Raw genomic sequence first — 13,080 nt, 5'->3', positions numbered from 1 at the left:
TGACCAAAATAGGACTCAGGAGCAATGTGGAAATTGCATGAGATGTAAAATGCCTGTACTTATTAAATTTATATGTGAAAAATTTAGATTTTCTATTTAGGCAAAAATGAACTTATAATTTTAATTTGTCTTGTTTGTCTAATTATTTACATACTTACCAATGTCATGATATCATTTGCAAGATCCCTGGCTAGGTCCTGTGTGACAAAACATGACAGACCAGAAAGGGCTACTCCTGCATCATACATATTCTGACTATTAAGGTCCTGTAAAGGAGACATATATTTATGTATAGAATTACTGTGGTTTGTTATACTTCGTTGGATACCAATTTTCATGGATTTCATTTTCATGGGTATAGGTGAACCATAAAACTAAATGTTCAACAAATCATTTATGATAAATTTTCTTAAGGCTTTTTTAACTGTTTAAAACTGTGGTAAAACCATAAAATTAAATGTCCATTAACATGCAAGTCTTCCTTCATCCACAAAAAATGGTCCCCACAAAATAAATGAATCCACAGTATTGCTGCACTGAAAATTTCAACTGCATAGAAAATTATAACAATCATTTCTTAATAACCAATCTTTTTATACATGGAAAATTTATTTTTCTTGCATCACATTCGAAGAAAGTATAATTATTTTATTACTTCAAGATGATTTTTTACAATAATATACAATAACTACATGTAAATCATTAGCTCATCTGTTTTAATACACACCTTCCTAATCATATTAGTTGTCAGCATAAGAACATCTGTACCATCATGAAAACTTTGGGATGCTGATAAGTATCCAATTCTCTGGAATACAAATTGCAAACAGTTTTAATATATATATATAGATAATAGAAGACTGCAGTAAATGTGAGTATGTCTTATTGATGTGAGCAATGATTGGTGAGTATGACCCATCAGTATAACATCAAATGGTGACTTTGACTCATTGATGTTAGCAGTAAATGGTGAGTATGACCCATCCATATAACATCAAATGGTGAGTTTGACTCATTGATGTTAGCAGTAAATAGTGAGTTTGACCCATTGATGTTAGCAGTAAATTGTGAGTATGACTCATTGATGTTAGCAGTAAATGGTGACTTTGACTCATTGATGTTAGCAGTAAATAGTGAGTATGACTCATTGATGTTAGCAGTAAATGGTGAGTATGACTCATTGATGTGAGCAATGATTGGTGAGTATGACCCATCAGTATAACATCAAATGGTGACTTTGACTCATTGATGTTAGCAGTAAATGGTGAGTATGACCCATCCATATAACATCAAATGGTGAGTTTGACCCATTGATGTTAGCAGTAAATTGTGAGTATGACTCATTGATGTTAGCAGTAAATGGTGACTTTGACTCATTGATGTTAGCAGTAAATAGTGAGTATGACTCATTGATGTTAGCAGTAAATGTTGAGTATGACTCATTTATGTTAGCAGAAAATGGTGAGTATGACTCATTGATGTGAGCAATGATTGGTTAGTATGACCCACCCAAATAACATCAAATGGTGACTTTGACTCATTGATGTTAGCAGTAAATGGTGAGTATGACCCACCCATATAACATCAAATGGTGAGTTTGACTCATTGATGTTAGCAGTAAATGGTGAGTATGACTCATTTATATAACAGCAAATGTTTATATTTTCTGTCTCTTGATTCTTTTTGGTTTTTTTTCTGTTCTAGTCACTTTTACTTCAGGGTATTCATATATAAAAATCTAAAAGGATTTCTTTTTTATTCAAGACATTAATTTTCCTGCTTTATGTGTAACCTCAGGAATGTAAACCTAGTTTTCTTTATTTGCCTTTTTCAATGCACTGAAGTTATAATATTGATACAATATTCTACCATTGGTAAGGTTATAAAAATTCAAATTTAAATCTTCTTTCTCATTTTAAAGAGGATTTAAAAATGTTCTTAACATACAAAGCTTATCATGTCAAGAAAGTAATATTTTTTTTAACACGGAAAGCAGCTTTACATGCCAAAAAAGTAATGGGTTGTTTTTTATTCATTTTTTGTGTTTAACACCACTTAGGAATTGTGGCTATATTGTGGAACAGTGGCAGCCATTTTTTTTTATTTTTGGAGAAAGTTGTAGTGCTCAGAGAGGACCAAGACTTTGGAAGGAAACCAGCTATGAGTTGGGTTTAAACTAATAATCTCATTGTTGACAGGTTAGTAATAAAAGATTCTGAACAAATCAGACCACACATTCAGAGGCCATCTTTTGTGTTTTAAGAAAGGAATCTTGTTTTTTCTTTTTACTTAAAATTGTTAAAAGCATAAATAAGACTCTAGTTACATGTACCTTGAAAGTAAATTTGCTGGAACTCATCACCTCTATGATGTTAAACGCTCCCCAGCTGATGTCATAACCAATCATTTGTAGCTGTAATTAAAATAAGTTCAACTAAATAAATTTCTATTTAAACATCACAAGAGAATTTAGAAGTTAACTTATAGCATAAATTGAGAAAATCTGTAATTTTTGCACACCAATTTTGATATTTTTGTTGAAACAAAGTTTTGCCCTGTTTAAGGATGTACTTAGGTGGGGTTAGAAAACTAGAGGCTCTTCAGAGCCTGTGTCGCTCACCTTGGTTTATGTGAATATTAAACAAAGGAAGCAGATGGATTCATGACAAAATTGTGTTTTGGTGATGGTGATGTGTTTGTAAATCTTACTGTAATAAACTGTCTTGCTGCTTACAATTATCTCTATCTATAATGAACTTGGCTCAGTAGTTTCAGTGGAAAATGTTAATAAAAATTTACCAATTTTATGAAAAGTGTTATAAATTGACTATAAAGGACAATTACTCCTTAGGGGGTCAATTGACCATTTTGGTTATGTTGACTTATTTGTCAATCCTACTTTGCTGAACATTATTGATGTTTACAGTTTATCTCTATCTATAATAATATTCAAGATAATAACCAAAAACAGCAAAATTTCCTTAAAATTACCAATTCAGGGGCAGCAACCCAACAAAGGGTTGTCTGATTCATCTGAAAATTTCAGGGCAGATAGATCTTGACCTGATAAACAATTAAACCCCATGTCAGATTTGCTCTAAATGCTTTGGTTTTTGAGTTATAAGCCAAAAACTGCATTTTACCCCTATGTTCTATTTTTAGCCGTGGCGGCCATCTTGGTTTGTTGACCGGGTCACGCCACACATTTTTTAAACTAGATACTCCAATTATGATTGTGGCCAAGTTTGGTTTAATTTGGCCCAGTAGTTTCAGAGGAGAAGATTTTTCTAAAAGCTAACAACAACGGACGACGACGGACGCCAAGTGATGGGGAAAAGCTCACTTGGCCCTTCCGGCCAGGTGAGCTAAAAAAATAAGAAATTAAGAAATTAAAATTGATACTATAAACTGGTAGAGCATCAATTAAGGATAAAGATAAGCTAAAAATATTGATAGGTCATGGACCTCCTTTTCCAGATATTTGAGATTTAAAATATGGCGGGAAAAGGCTGACTCAGACTTTTACCTTATATTTGCATTGGTATTATTTGGGTCTCAAAACAAAAGAAAGAAAATCAAGAATCAACCTCACCTTAGTACATCCTTAAAAAAAGAATTTTTACTTCTTGTTAAAACCAAATAATAAAAAGATCATAAATTTAAATGGCCATGGCAGAAAGAAATGTATCATTAGTAAAAATGACAGTAGCTGGAATAAAGTTACCAATAGTTAAAATGACTGTTATCCAAATAAATGTTATCAGTAAGACTCTATCATTTATGATAATCAAATTTCAATCCATTGAATAGTTTGTATATGTTTCAGACCATATGAGTATTGGGACTGTATGCATATGTCATACGGGGCAGCAAGTAAGTAAGTATGCATACAGTCTAGTACGAGCTGGACCATACATGTATTTGGACCAAAAGGGTTTATTTTAGACAAAAATTTATCTAGACCAACTTTTTATAATCTAACAGCAAATACTCATATGGTATGACACATATATACAATGTCCTACAGTAAAGAAGAAAACAGAATAAAATAAAAAAAGTTTTAATTTTTTTCTGGCAAGGTGAAGTCATAAATGGAGTCTTAAATCTATAATAAGAAATTAGGATTACAGAAACACTTAAAGTGGATCAGTTTATGATGACAAAATGTTCCACTACATTCATCCATGACATGTATCTTACATATGATAGCTTGCTGACAGCATTTGCCTTGACTGCAATATTTTCTTGTTTCAATTCCTGTTTGATTTCATCAATGCACTCGGCTATGTACTTTGCCTGAAATTATAAAACAAAAAGGGTCAATGTTTAAGGGCTCTTTGGATTACCTTTTATCCTGGATACTATTTTATGTGGACTTAGAAACAATTGAATATTTGTAAATATTTGATTTTTGTATAATTGTCAAAATTTTATCCAACCGTAAAGAACATTCTTGGTTCACCTATACCCAGCTGGAATATTGGAATCACCAGATTAATTAATGAATTCACAATTTCTTGTATTGAAAACTCTCATGCACATACAATTTTTTTTATAGATATATCTACATATGAAACAGACTATAACAGTAGAAATAAATACTGGCCAAAGTGAATAGGGTTTAGCCAACAGTGCAAGGGCTGTATAGCCAGCCAAGGTAATTAAAAACTTCCATTTGAGGGATTTGTCGGAGATCATTAATATTTTTCATTCTTGATTATTACTAAAGCAATGTACTGACTTCATAAAAGAATGTATATGAACATTAGAAGGTCTTTCCACTATCCAAAAAAGTCAATTTTGAGCAGAGAATTGGAAGGGGGTGGGGGATAGTTTCATCTTGTAAATGAATACTTCTGGTCTCTGACTGGATCAGACAAAAGCTTATCCTACACTGACTGATTCCAAAAATTATATATGGCAGATTTTACAGTATTGTGTTCTGTCTCCTACTTTCATGTTGCTAACGTGACGGAGACAAAAATAAGTAACGTTAGCGACATTTGGACATGTAACATGAGCAACAACATCTTTAAAAGTTAAAATGTATGCACACAGTGATGTTTAATATATGCCTGGAGTAATAAAATTGTACAGTCTGGTTTAGAATTTCTAAATATACAGAATGTCATTTGCAGGTGTACTTTATATCAAATGAATACACATGAAACCAATTCGTAATAGTAACATTAGCAACATCTACTATCATGACATTACGTTTTGTTGCGAACGTCTTTTTGATGGACGGAATACATTTAAGGTCCTCTTGTAACGATATTACATACAACTAACCTTCTTTGCTACCCCATCATGTGAAGGAACTGACTCCGAATCTAATTCTGCAAAGGGCGATATCGTAACTCCTATACAGGAGAGTTACAGATCTAAATATATGTTGCTCACGTGACACTGATTTGGACGGAAACCTCAAGTAGTAACGTTCGCAAAAAATAAAACAGCCAATGATATTGATTCCTCAAGTCCTTTGACCCCCTTACGTCATCCAAATTTAATATGATTGCTATTTTCAATTATTTATAAAACCCGGGATAAAAATAACTACAATTGCCTGTCTGAGAACCAACAAGAAAATTGCGATCGTGACATACCACAATGGACGGAAAAGACGTGACGTTAGCAACAATATTATTAAATTACTTTTTTTAGCCTTTACCAATAAAAATCTGCCTTAAAGTTATGATTAAAACACAAAAGAAGACTTTTTATTAAAATATAAGTCCATGTGATAAGGCTCAACTTATAAATAATACTTCAAAATTCCACTCCAAATAAGCTGGATGTCAGTAAAGTAGGTCATGATGTCTATTCCATGTCCAATATTTTGAAATTGAAAACCCTCTAATTCTAACAAAAAACACAAGCACAGAGTAATTTTTATTTTTATTTACTCAGAAAGACACATTTTATTCAATAACATAATGCATTACTCCATTACACAGTCTGTTTCACAGTTTCAGCAATTGCTTTTTTGATGGATACAAAAAAACAATAATTCCTTCTTATTGTAAAATCTGCCATATGCTATTGTACTATAATTATGAAAAAGGGAGATAAGAAGCCACTTGTGGTGTCCAATAATAGCTTTATTTTAGCCTGAAAGGAGCTTAAATGGCAGAATGGTTTATTTGTGTGTTTACTTCATGTATATATAAATGGTCAATGAAAAACTTCCTGTTGCAAGAACTTGTGTTGGAATTGGATTAAATCTTTAACTAACAAAAAAATAAATATATACAACACATACAAGTAGTTTTTTCAAATCAATTTCTGGGATCCAAAATTTTGATGAAGCGAGGTTGGCACTTCACGGTGGATCACATTTGGGTCTCAGCGTGACGCGGGATTGCTGATTTTTTGTAAGCATGACACGTGAAAGTCAAATTATTGTGCCGTGAAAATGGGAAATGGGGTCTTGCAGGACACGGGAAATGACAATAAAATGAGAATTGGGATACGGGATTCTGACAAAACAGTAAGTGGGATCCGGGATCGGAACCCCCCAATGAGACCCCCTTCACGAGTGATGTGGCATTACAGGTCACAAGGATGACAAAGAAAGCAAGCTTACAAAATCCAATTGTTATCCTTCACATATCACCCAGTAGCACTTTCCTCATACCAGTAGGTGAATGGATTCTATATTAACATTCAAACTTTTGTTTCTGAGGGTTTTCTTTTTGTATTACATGTATTATCATTTGGTTGCTACATCTCATTGACAATGATTTTCAGACTTAAATGCATATTGCTAACATACCCGTAGCCAGGGGGGGTTCGGGGGGTTCGGACGAACCCCCCCTTGAAAACAAATAAGCACTGTTAAAGTCGATGTTCTGTTCGAATTGTGACTGTTAAAGTCGAGTTTGTGAGTCAAACGAACCCCCCTTTAGAAATTCCTGGCTACGGGCCTGGCTAACATTTTTATATGTGCATTCCTTGAGCTGTTGGTATCAGAAAAAGAACTAAATTTTAGCCCAGTAGATCCAGAGTTTGTTAAAAAACAAATCAATAAAATTAACACCAAAAAGACAACAGGAAAAGATGGAATATCTTCAAAAATACTAAAATCTGAAATATCCAATCCAATTTCTAAAATAATAATTTAAATAAATCATTTGAATCAGCTGTTTTCCCAGATAAATTAAAAGAAGCGCAAGTAATACCCCTGCATAAAAAATCAAACACTCTTGATAAAGGAAACTATAGACCTGTAAGTATATTGCCCATGATTACAAAAAATTTTGAGAGGTCTAAAGAAAATCAACTTGTTGAATATTTTAATTCATTTTTCCACATTTTTCTGTCAGCTTTTTGAAAAGGATATGGATGCCAAACCGCTTTATTAAAAATAATTGAAGATTGGAAAAAGGCTTTAGATCAGAATAAATATGTAGCAGCTATATTAATGGACTTGTCCAAGGCTTTTGACTGCCTACCCCATGACCTCCTCCTACTAAAATTAAAATCTTTTGGTGTGTCCGCCTCATCTCTTAAACTTTTGGAAAGCTATTTAACTAATAGAAAACAGTGTGTTAAAGTAGGTACTAATTCAAGCTATTGGCAAACAATGTTTAAAGGGGTGCCACAAGGGTCAATATTAGGGCCAACATTATTTAATATTTTTTTAAATGACATTTTCTATTTTATTCATAAAAGTGAACTCTATAATTATGCAGATGACAACACCCTTTCATACGCAGATAACGATTCAGATAAATTAATTAAAACTTTAGAAGAAGAAAGTAAAATTTTGATAAACTGGTTCTCAATAAATAAAATGAAAGCAAATCCAGAAAAATTTCAGGCAATAGCTGTAGGTAAAAAAACTAAAGACAAAAACCTAAAATTTAAATTAGAAGGTAATTAAATAGAGTGTGAAGATAACGTTAAACTGCTAGGTGTAACAATAGATTTTAAACTAAATTTCAATGAACATGTCTCTATAATATGTAAAAAAGCATCCAAACAATTAAATGTATTAAAAAGAATAGGTAAACAGAGGGGGGGATAGGACCTTTATCGGGACTCCGGGATCAATGTTTTTAAGCTCGGGATTTACCCTTTCAGGACCTGGGGATTTCGTGTTTGTAAGTCCGTGATTTCGGGATTTGGTGTTTTCAAGCCCGGGATTTCGGGATCAGGACCCCTCCTATCCCCCCTCTAAACACCTGACTAAACTCGGAAAATTAACAATTTATTATTCTTTCATAATGTCCAACTTTAATTACTGCCCACTAGTTTGGCACTTTTGTGGGGAGGTAAATACAAAACTAGAGGCTCCAAAGAGCCTGTGTCGCTCACCTTGGTCTATGTAAATATTAAACAAAGGAAGCAGATGGATTCATGACAAAATTGTGTTTTGGTGATGGTGATGTGTTTGTAAATCTTACTTTACTAGTCTTGTGCGCTGCTTACATTTATCTCTATCTATAATGAACTTGGCCCAGTAGTTTCAGTGGAAAATGTTAATAAAAATTTACAAATTTTATGAAAATTGTTAAAATTGACTATAAAGGACAATAACTCCTTAGGGGGTCAATTGACAATTTCGGTCATGTTGACTTATTTGTAAATCTTACTTTGCTGAACATAATTGCTGTTTACAGTTTATCTCTATCTAAAATAAAATTTAAGATAATAACCAAAAACAGCAAAATTTCCTTAAAATTACCGATTCAGGGGCAGCAACCCAACAATGGGTTGTCAGATTCATCTGAAAATTATAGGGCAGATAGATCTTGATCTGATTAATAATTTTACCTCGTGTTGGATTTGCTCTAAATGCTTTGGTTTTTGAGTTATAAGCCAAAAACTGCATTTTACCCCTATGTTCTATTTTTAGCTGTGGCGGCCATCTTGATTTGATAGTCGGGTCACCGGACACATTTTTAAAACAAGATACCCCAAAGATGATGATTGCCAAGTCTGGATTAATTTGGCCCAGTAGTTTCAGAGGAGAAGATTTTTGTAAAAGATAACTAAGATTTACGAAAAATGGTTAAAAATTGACTATAAAGAGCAATAACTCCTAAACGGGTCAACTGATCATTTCGGTCATGATGACTTATTTGTAAATCCTACTTTATTAAACATTATTGCTGTTTACAGTTTATCTCTATCTATAATAATATTCAAGATAATAACCAAAAACTGCAAAATTTCCACAAAATTACCAATTCAGGGGCAGCAACCCAAAAACGGGTTGACCGATTCATCTGAAAATTTCAGGGCAGATAGATCTTGACCTGATAAACATTTTTACACCATGTCAGATTTCCTCTAAATGCTTTGGTTTTTGAGTTATAAGCCAAAAACTGCATTTTACCCCTATGTTCTATTTTTTGCCGTGGCGGCCATCTTGGTTGGATGACTGGGTCACGCCACACATTTTTAAAACTAGATACCCCAATGATGATTGTGGCCAAGTTTGGTTCAATTTGGCCCAGTAGTTTCAGAGGAGAAGATTTTTGTAAAAGATAACTAAGATTTACGAAAAATGGTTAAAAATTGACTATAAAGGGCAATAACTCCTAAACGGGTCAACTGACCATTTCAGTCATGTTGACTTATTTGTAAATCCTACTTTACTAAACATTATTGCTGTTTACAGTTTATCTCTATCTATAATAATATTCAAGATAATAACCCAAAACTGCAAAATTTCCACAAAATTACCAATTCAGGGGCAGCAACCCAACAACGGGTTGACCGATTCATCTGAAAATTTCAGGGCAGATAGATCTTGACCTGATAAACATTTTTACCCCATGTCAGATTTCCTCTAAATGCTTTGGTTTTTGAGTTATAAGCCAAAAACTGCATTTTACCCCTATGTTCTATTTTTAGCCCTGGCGGCCATCTTGGTTGGTTGACCGGGTCACGCCACACATTTTTTGAACTAGATACCCCAATGATGATTGTGGCCAAGTTTGGTTCAATTTGGCCCAGTAGTTTCAGAGGAGAAGATTTTTGTAAAAGATAACTAAGATTTACGAAAAATGGTTAAAAATTGACTATAAAGGGCAATAACTCCTAAACGGGTCAACTGACCATTTCAGTCATGTTGACTTATTTGTAAATCCTACTTTACTAAACATTATTGCTGTTTACAGTTTATCTCTATCTATAATAATATTCAAGATAATAACCAAAAACTGCAAAATTTCCACAAAATTACCAATTCAGGGGCAGCAACCCAACAACGGGTTGACCGATTCATCTGAAAATTTCAGGGCAGATAGATCTTGACCTGATAAACATTTTTACCCCATGTCAGATTTCCTCTAAATGCTTTGGTTTTTGAGTTATAAGCCAAAAACTGCATTTTACCCCTATGTTCTATTTTTAGCCCTGGCGGCCATCTTGGTTGGTTGACCGGGTCACGCCACACATTTTTTGAACTAGATACCCCAATGATGATTGTGGCCAAGTTTGGTTTGATTTGGCCCAGTAGTTTCAGAGGAGAAGATTTTTGTAAAAGTTAACAACGACGACGGACGACGGACGCCGGACGCAAAGTGATGGGAAAAGCTCACTTGGCCCTTCGGGCCAGGTGAGCTAAAAAGATAGAGAAAATTCAAGAGAGAGCACTAAGGTTTATCTATGAAGACCATTCAGCAAGTTATGAAAATCTACTCTGCAAATCAAAATTACCATCTTTAAAAGTAAGAAGAATGCGATCTTTGGCGATTGAAGTTTTCAAAATTATAAATAAAGATTGTCCTGTTTATCTCCATGATTTGATTCACTTAAAGGAAAACACTTACTCTTTCAGATACCAGAATACAGCAGATCTACCACATGTAAGAACAACTACATATGGCCTACAATCTTTCAGGTATGCAGGTGCTAGGCTTTGGAATGAGCTGCCAGATGAGCTTCTTAAGCAATCATCTTTATATCAATTCAAGAACTTGATAAATTCTTGGTCTGGCAGCTCATGCCAATGCTTTGCCTGCAAAACCAGTTAATCTCTGCTTATTATTTTTTGTTTTGTTGCTTTATCTTCAGCATGGCAAATTTATTCTGATATCTTTACTATAGTGCTTCTGCTGCTTTTGTGCTAATTTTTGAAACTTAATGTGCTTTTATGCTTTTTATGTGCAAACCATTTCATTTGTGCTTTTGTGTTTTTATCTCATAATTGCATGTACCAGTATGTGTTAAACTTGTAAGATGCTTAAAGAACTTTTGTGCTGCATGTTTATATACTGATTGAACTCTTGCTTTATGTTTAATGTTGTGTACATGACTCGATATGTATGTTTTGTTTTATTTGTTGTTATGTCGGTTTTAAAAGCTCTTCAGAGCTTATGTTTGTAATTGCTTGCTTATACCGACTCTAAATAAAGCTTTATGTCTTATGTCTTATGTCTATCAGTTCAACTTGAACAGTATATTAAAGATTCTACAGAAAGGTAATTATATAAATAAATTTAAAAATGAATATTCTTTGGAAGTTGAGCAAGGAAGAACTGACAGACAAAATAGTACTTTAGTATCAGTGCCTACGTTATGAAATATTGAGCCATAAACACTGATAAAGGTTATGGGATAGTAACATAGAACGAAACTTTGTAATTTTATTTAGCTAAACGTCGACATCATTGATGTTCAGTATTATTTGCAGTTAAAAACGCCCCTTATGTGTAAACAAACTTTGATTTCAAGCATCAAATTGATATTGATTTATTTCCCGGCCCACCTCATTTTCTTTATGATTGCGGATTCCTCGAACCAAATCCTGCAAATTTTTGTCTAACACCCTTTCAAGGGTTCCTTTCACTTTCTTTAACGCCATTGGCTATCTGATGTTAGTCAACTACCAGCCAATGTCATCCAGCTTCACAAAATATTGCCGAGATGATGATCAAAATGGAGCTCATCTAAATCATGTGAGATGTTGACGTGGGAAATTTATTATAATCACTGGATTGAAACCGGTCATTATCCGGAAATGCTTCCTTGAAACATTTTGTAGTATTTAAACGTAGTTTCAACCTCCTTGTATCGGTTCAAAATAACACCATACAAGGAAAACAGATTTTACAAATATACACAAAGGTATCGAAGTTAATAAATGTCTAGATTCATTAATTAGTATTTCGTTGAAAACTTTTATTTTTTTTGTTTGGGAGTCGTCTTGGCAGAAGCACTCATGAATAACTCTTATAACTCAAGATCACCCGAGTTATTTTGTAAACTCACAGAAATTTACTTATTTATATACAAAACATACAATCTTACATTAATTTGTAGGATCCTTTACTATAGATAATTTAGCTGATCTGTAACAATAACATCTTCATGCCTTATATATCATGTACTGTAGTACGCCGCTAGATTAACACTGACGTGGAAAGGTATCACATGGCCAGCGAAAGCTCTTTTTTTGAGAGCCCAGGTGGTCGTGTGGTCTAGCGGGACGTCTGCAGTGCAGGCGATTTGGTGTCACGATATCACAGTAGCATGGGTTCGAATCCCGGCGAGGGAAGAACCAAAAATTTGCGAAAGCGGCAAATTTACAGATCTAACATTGTTGGGTTGATGTTTAGACGAGTTGTATATACATTATGTACACAGCCATGTATCACCATCATTGATGGCGATCCGATGGATACATCTGTTGTAGGGCTCAGACGTACTTATGAATATAATTATTTTCTGTGACTGTATCTTACATTAATTTGTAGGATCCTTTACTATAGATAATTTAGCTGATCTGTAATAATAACATCTTCATGCCTTATATATCATGTACTGTAGTACGCCGCTAGATTAACACTGACGTGGAAAGGTATCACATGGCCAGCGAAAGCTCTTTTTTTGAGAGCCCAGGTGGTCGTGTGGTCTAGCGGGACGGCTGCAGTGCAGGCGATTTGGTGTCACGATATCACAGTAGCATGGGTTCGAATCCCGGCGAGGGAAGAACCAAAACAAATTTACAGATCTAACATTGTTGGGTTGATGTACTTTCTGTTTGGTGGAATAGTGAAATAGAAGTCAGGCAATACGTTATTGCTCTCCTATATGTCGCTTTGAAGGTTTCATGATTGTAAT

The 13,080-nt window shown here is 34.0% G+C and overlaps 1 protein-coding gene across 3 annotated transcripts in view; it reads right to left on the bottom strand.

Annotated features, from left to right (window-relative positions):
* LOC134715861 (AP-3 complex subunit delta-1-like) overlaps positions 1-11,960 on the bottom strand; it is a 43,251-nt gene extending 31,291 nt beyond the window's left edge. For all 3 annotated transcript variants that reach the window (XM_063578380.1, XM_063578389.1, XM_063578397.1), the window contains exons 1-5: positions 11,726-11,960; positions 4,201-4,296; positions 2,333-2,413; positions 728-808; positions 159-266 (exon numbers count right to left, since the gene is read on the bottom strand). In XM_063578380.1, the coding sequence (XP_063434450.1) occupies positions 159-266; positions 728-808; positions 2,333-2,413; positions 4,201-4,296; positions 11,726-11,821 (462 nt within the window). In that variant the 5' untranslated portion in view covers positions 11,822-11,960. The remainder of the gene's footprint in view (positions 1-158; positions 267-727; positions 809-2,332; positions 2,414-4,200; positions 4,297-11,725) is intronic.
* Positions 11,961-13,080: the final 1,120 nt, after the last annotated feature.

The sequence above is a fragment of the Mytilus trossulus genome, chromosome 1 (assembly GCF_036588685.1).
Source record: "Mytilus trossulus isolate FHL-02 chromosome 1, PNRI_Mtr1.1.1.hap1, whole genome shotgun sequence".
NCBI classification, from domain to species: domain Eukaryota; kingdom Metazoa; phylum Mollusca; class Bivalvia; order Mytilida; family Mytilidae; genus Mytilus; species Mytilus trossulus.
This window is presented reverse-complemented; position numbering and strand designations above follow the sequence as displayed.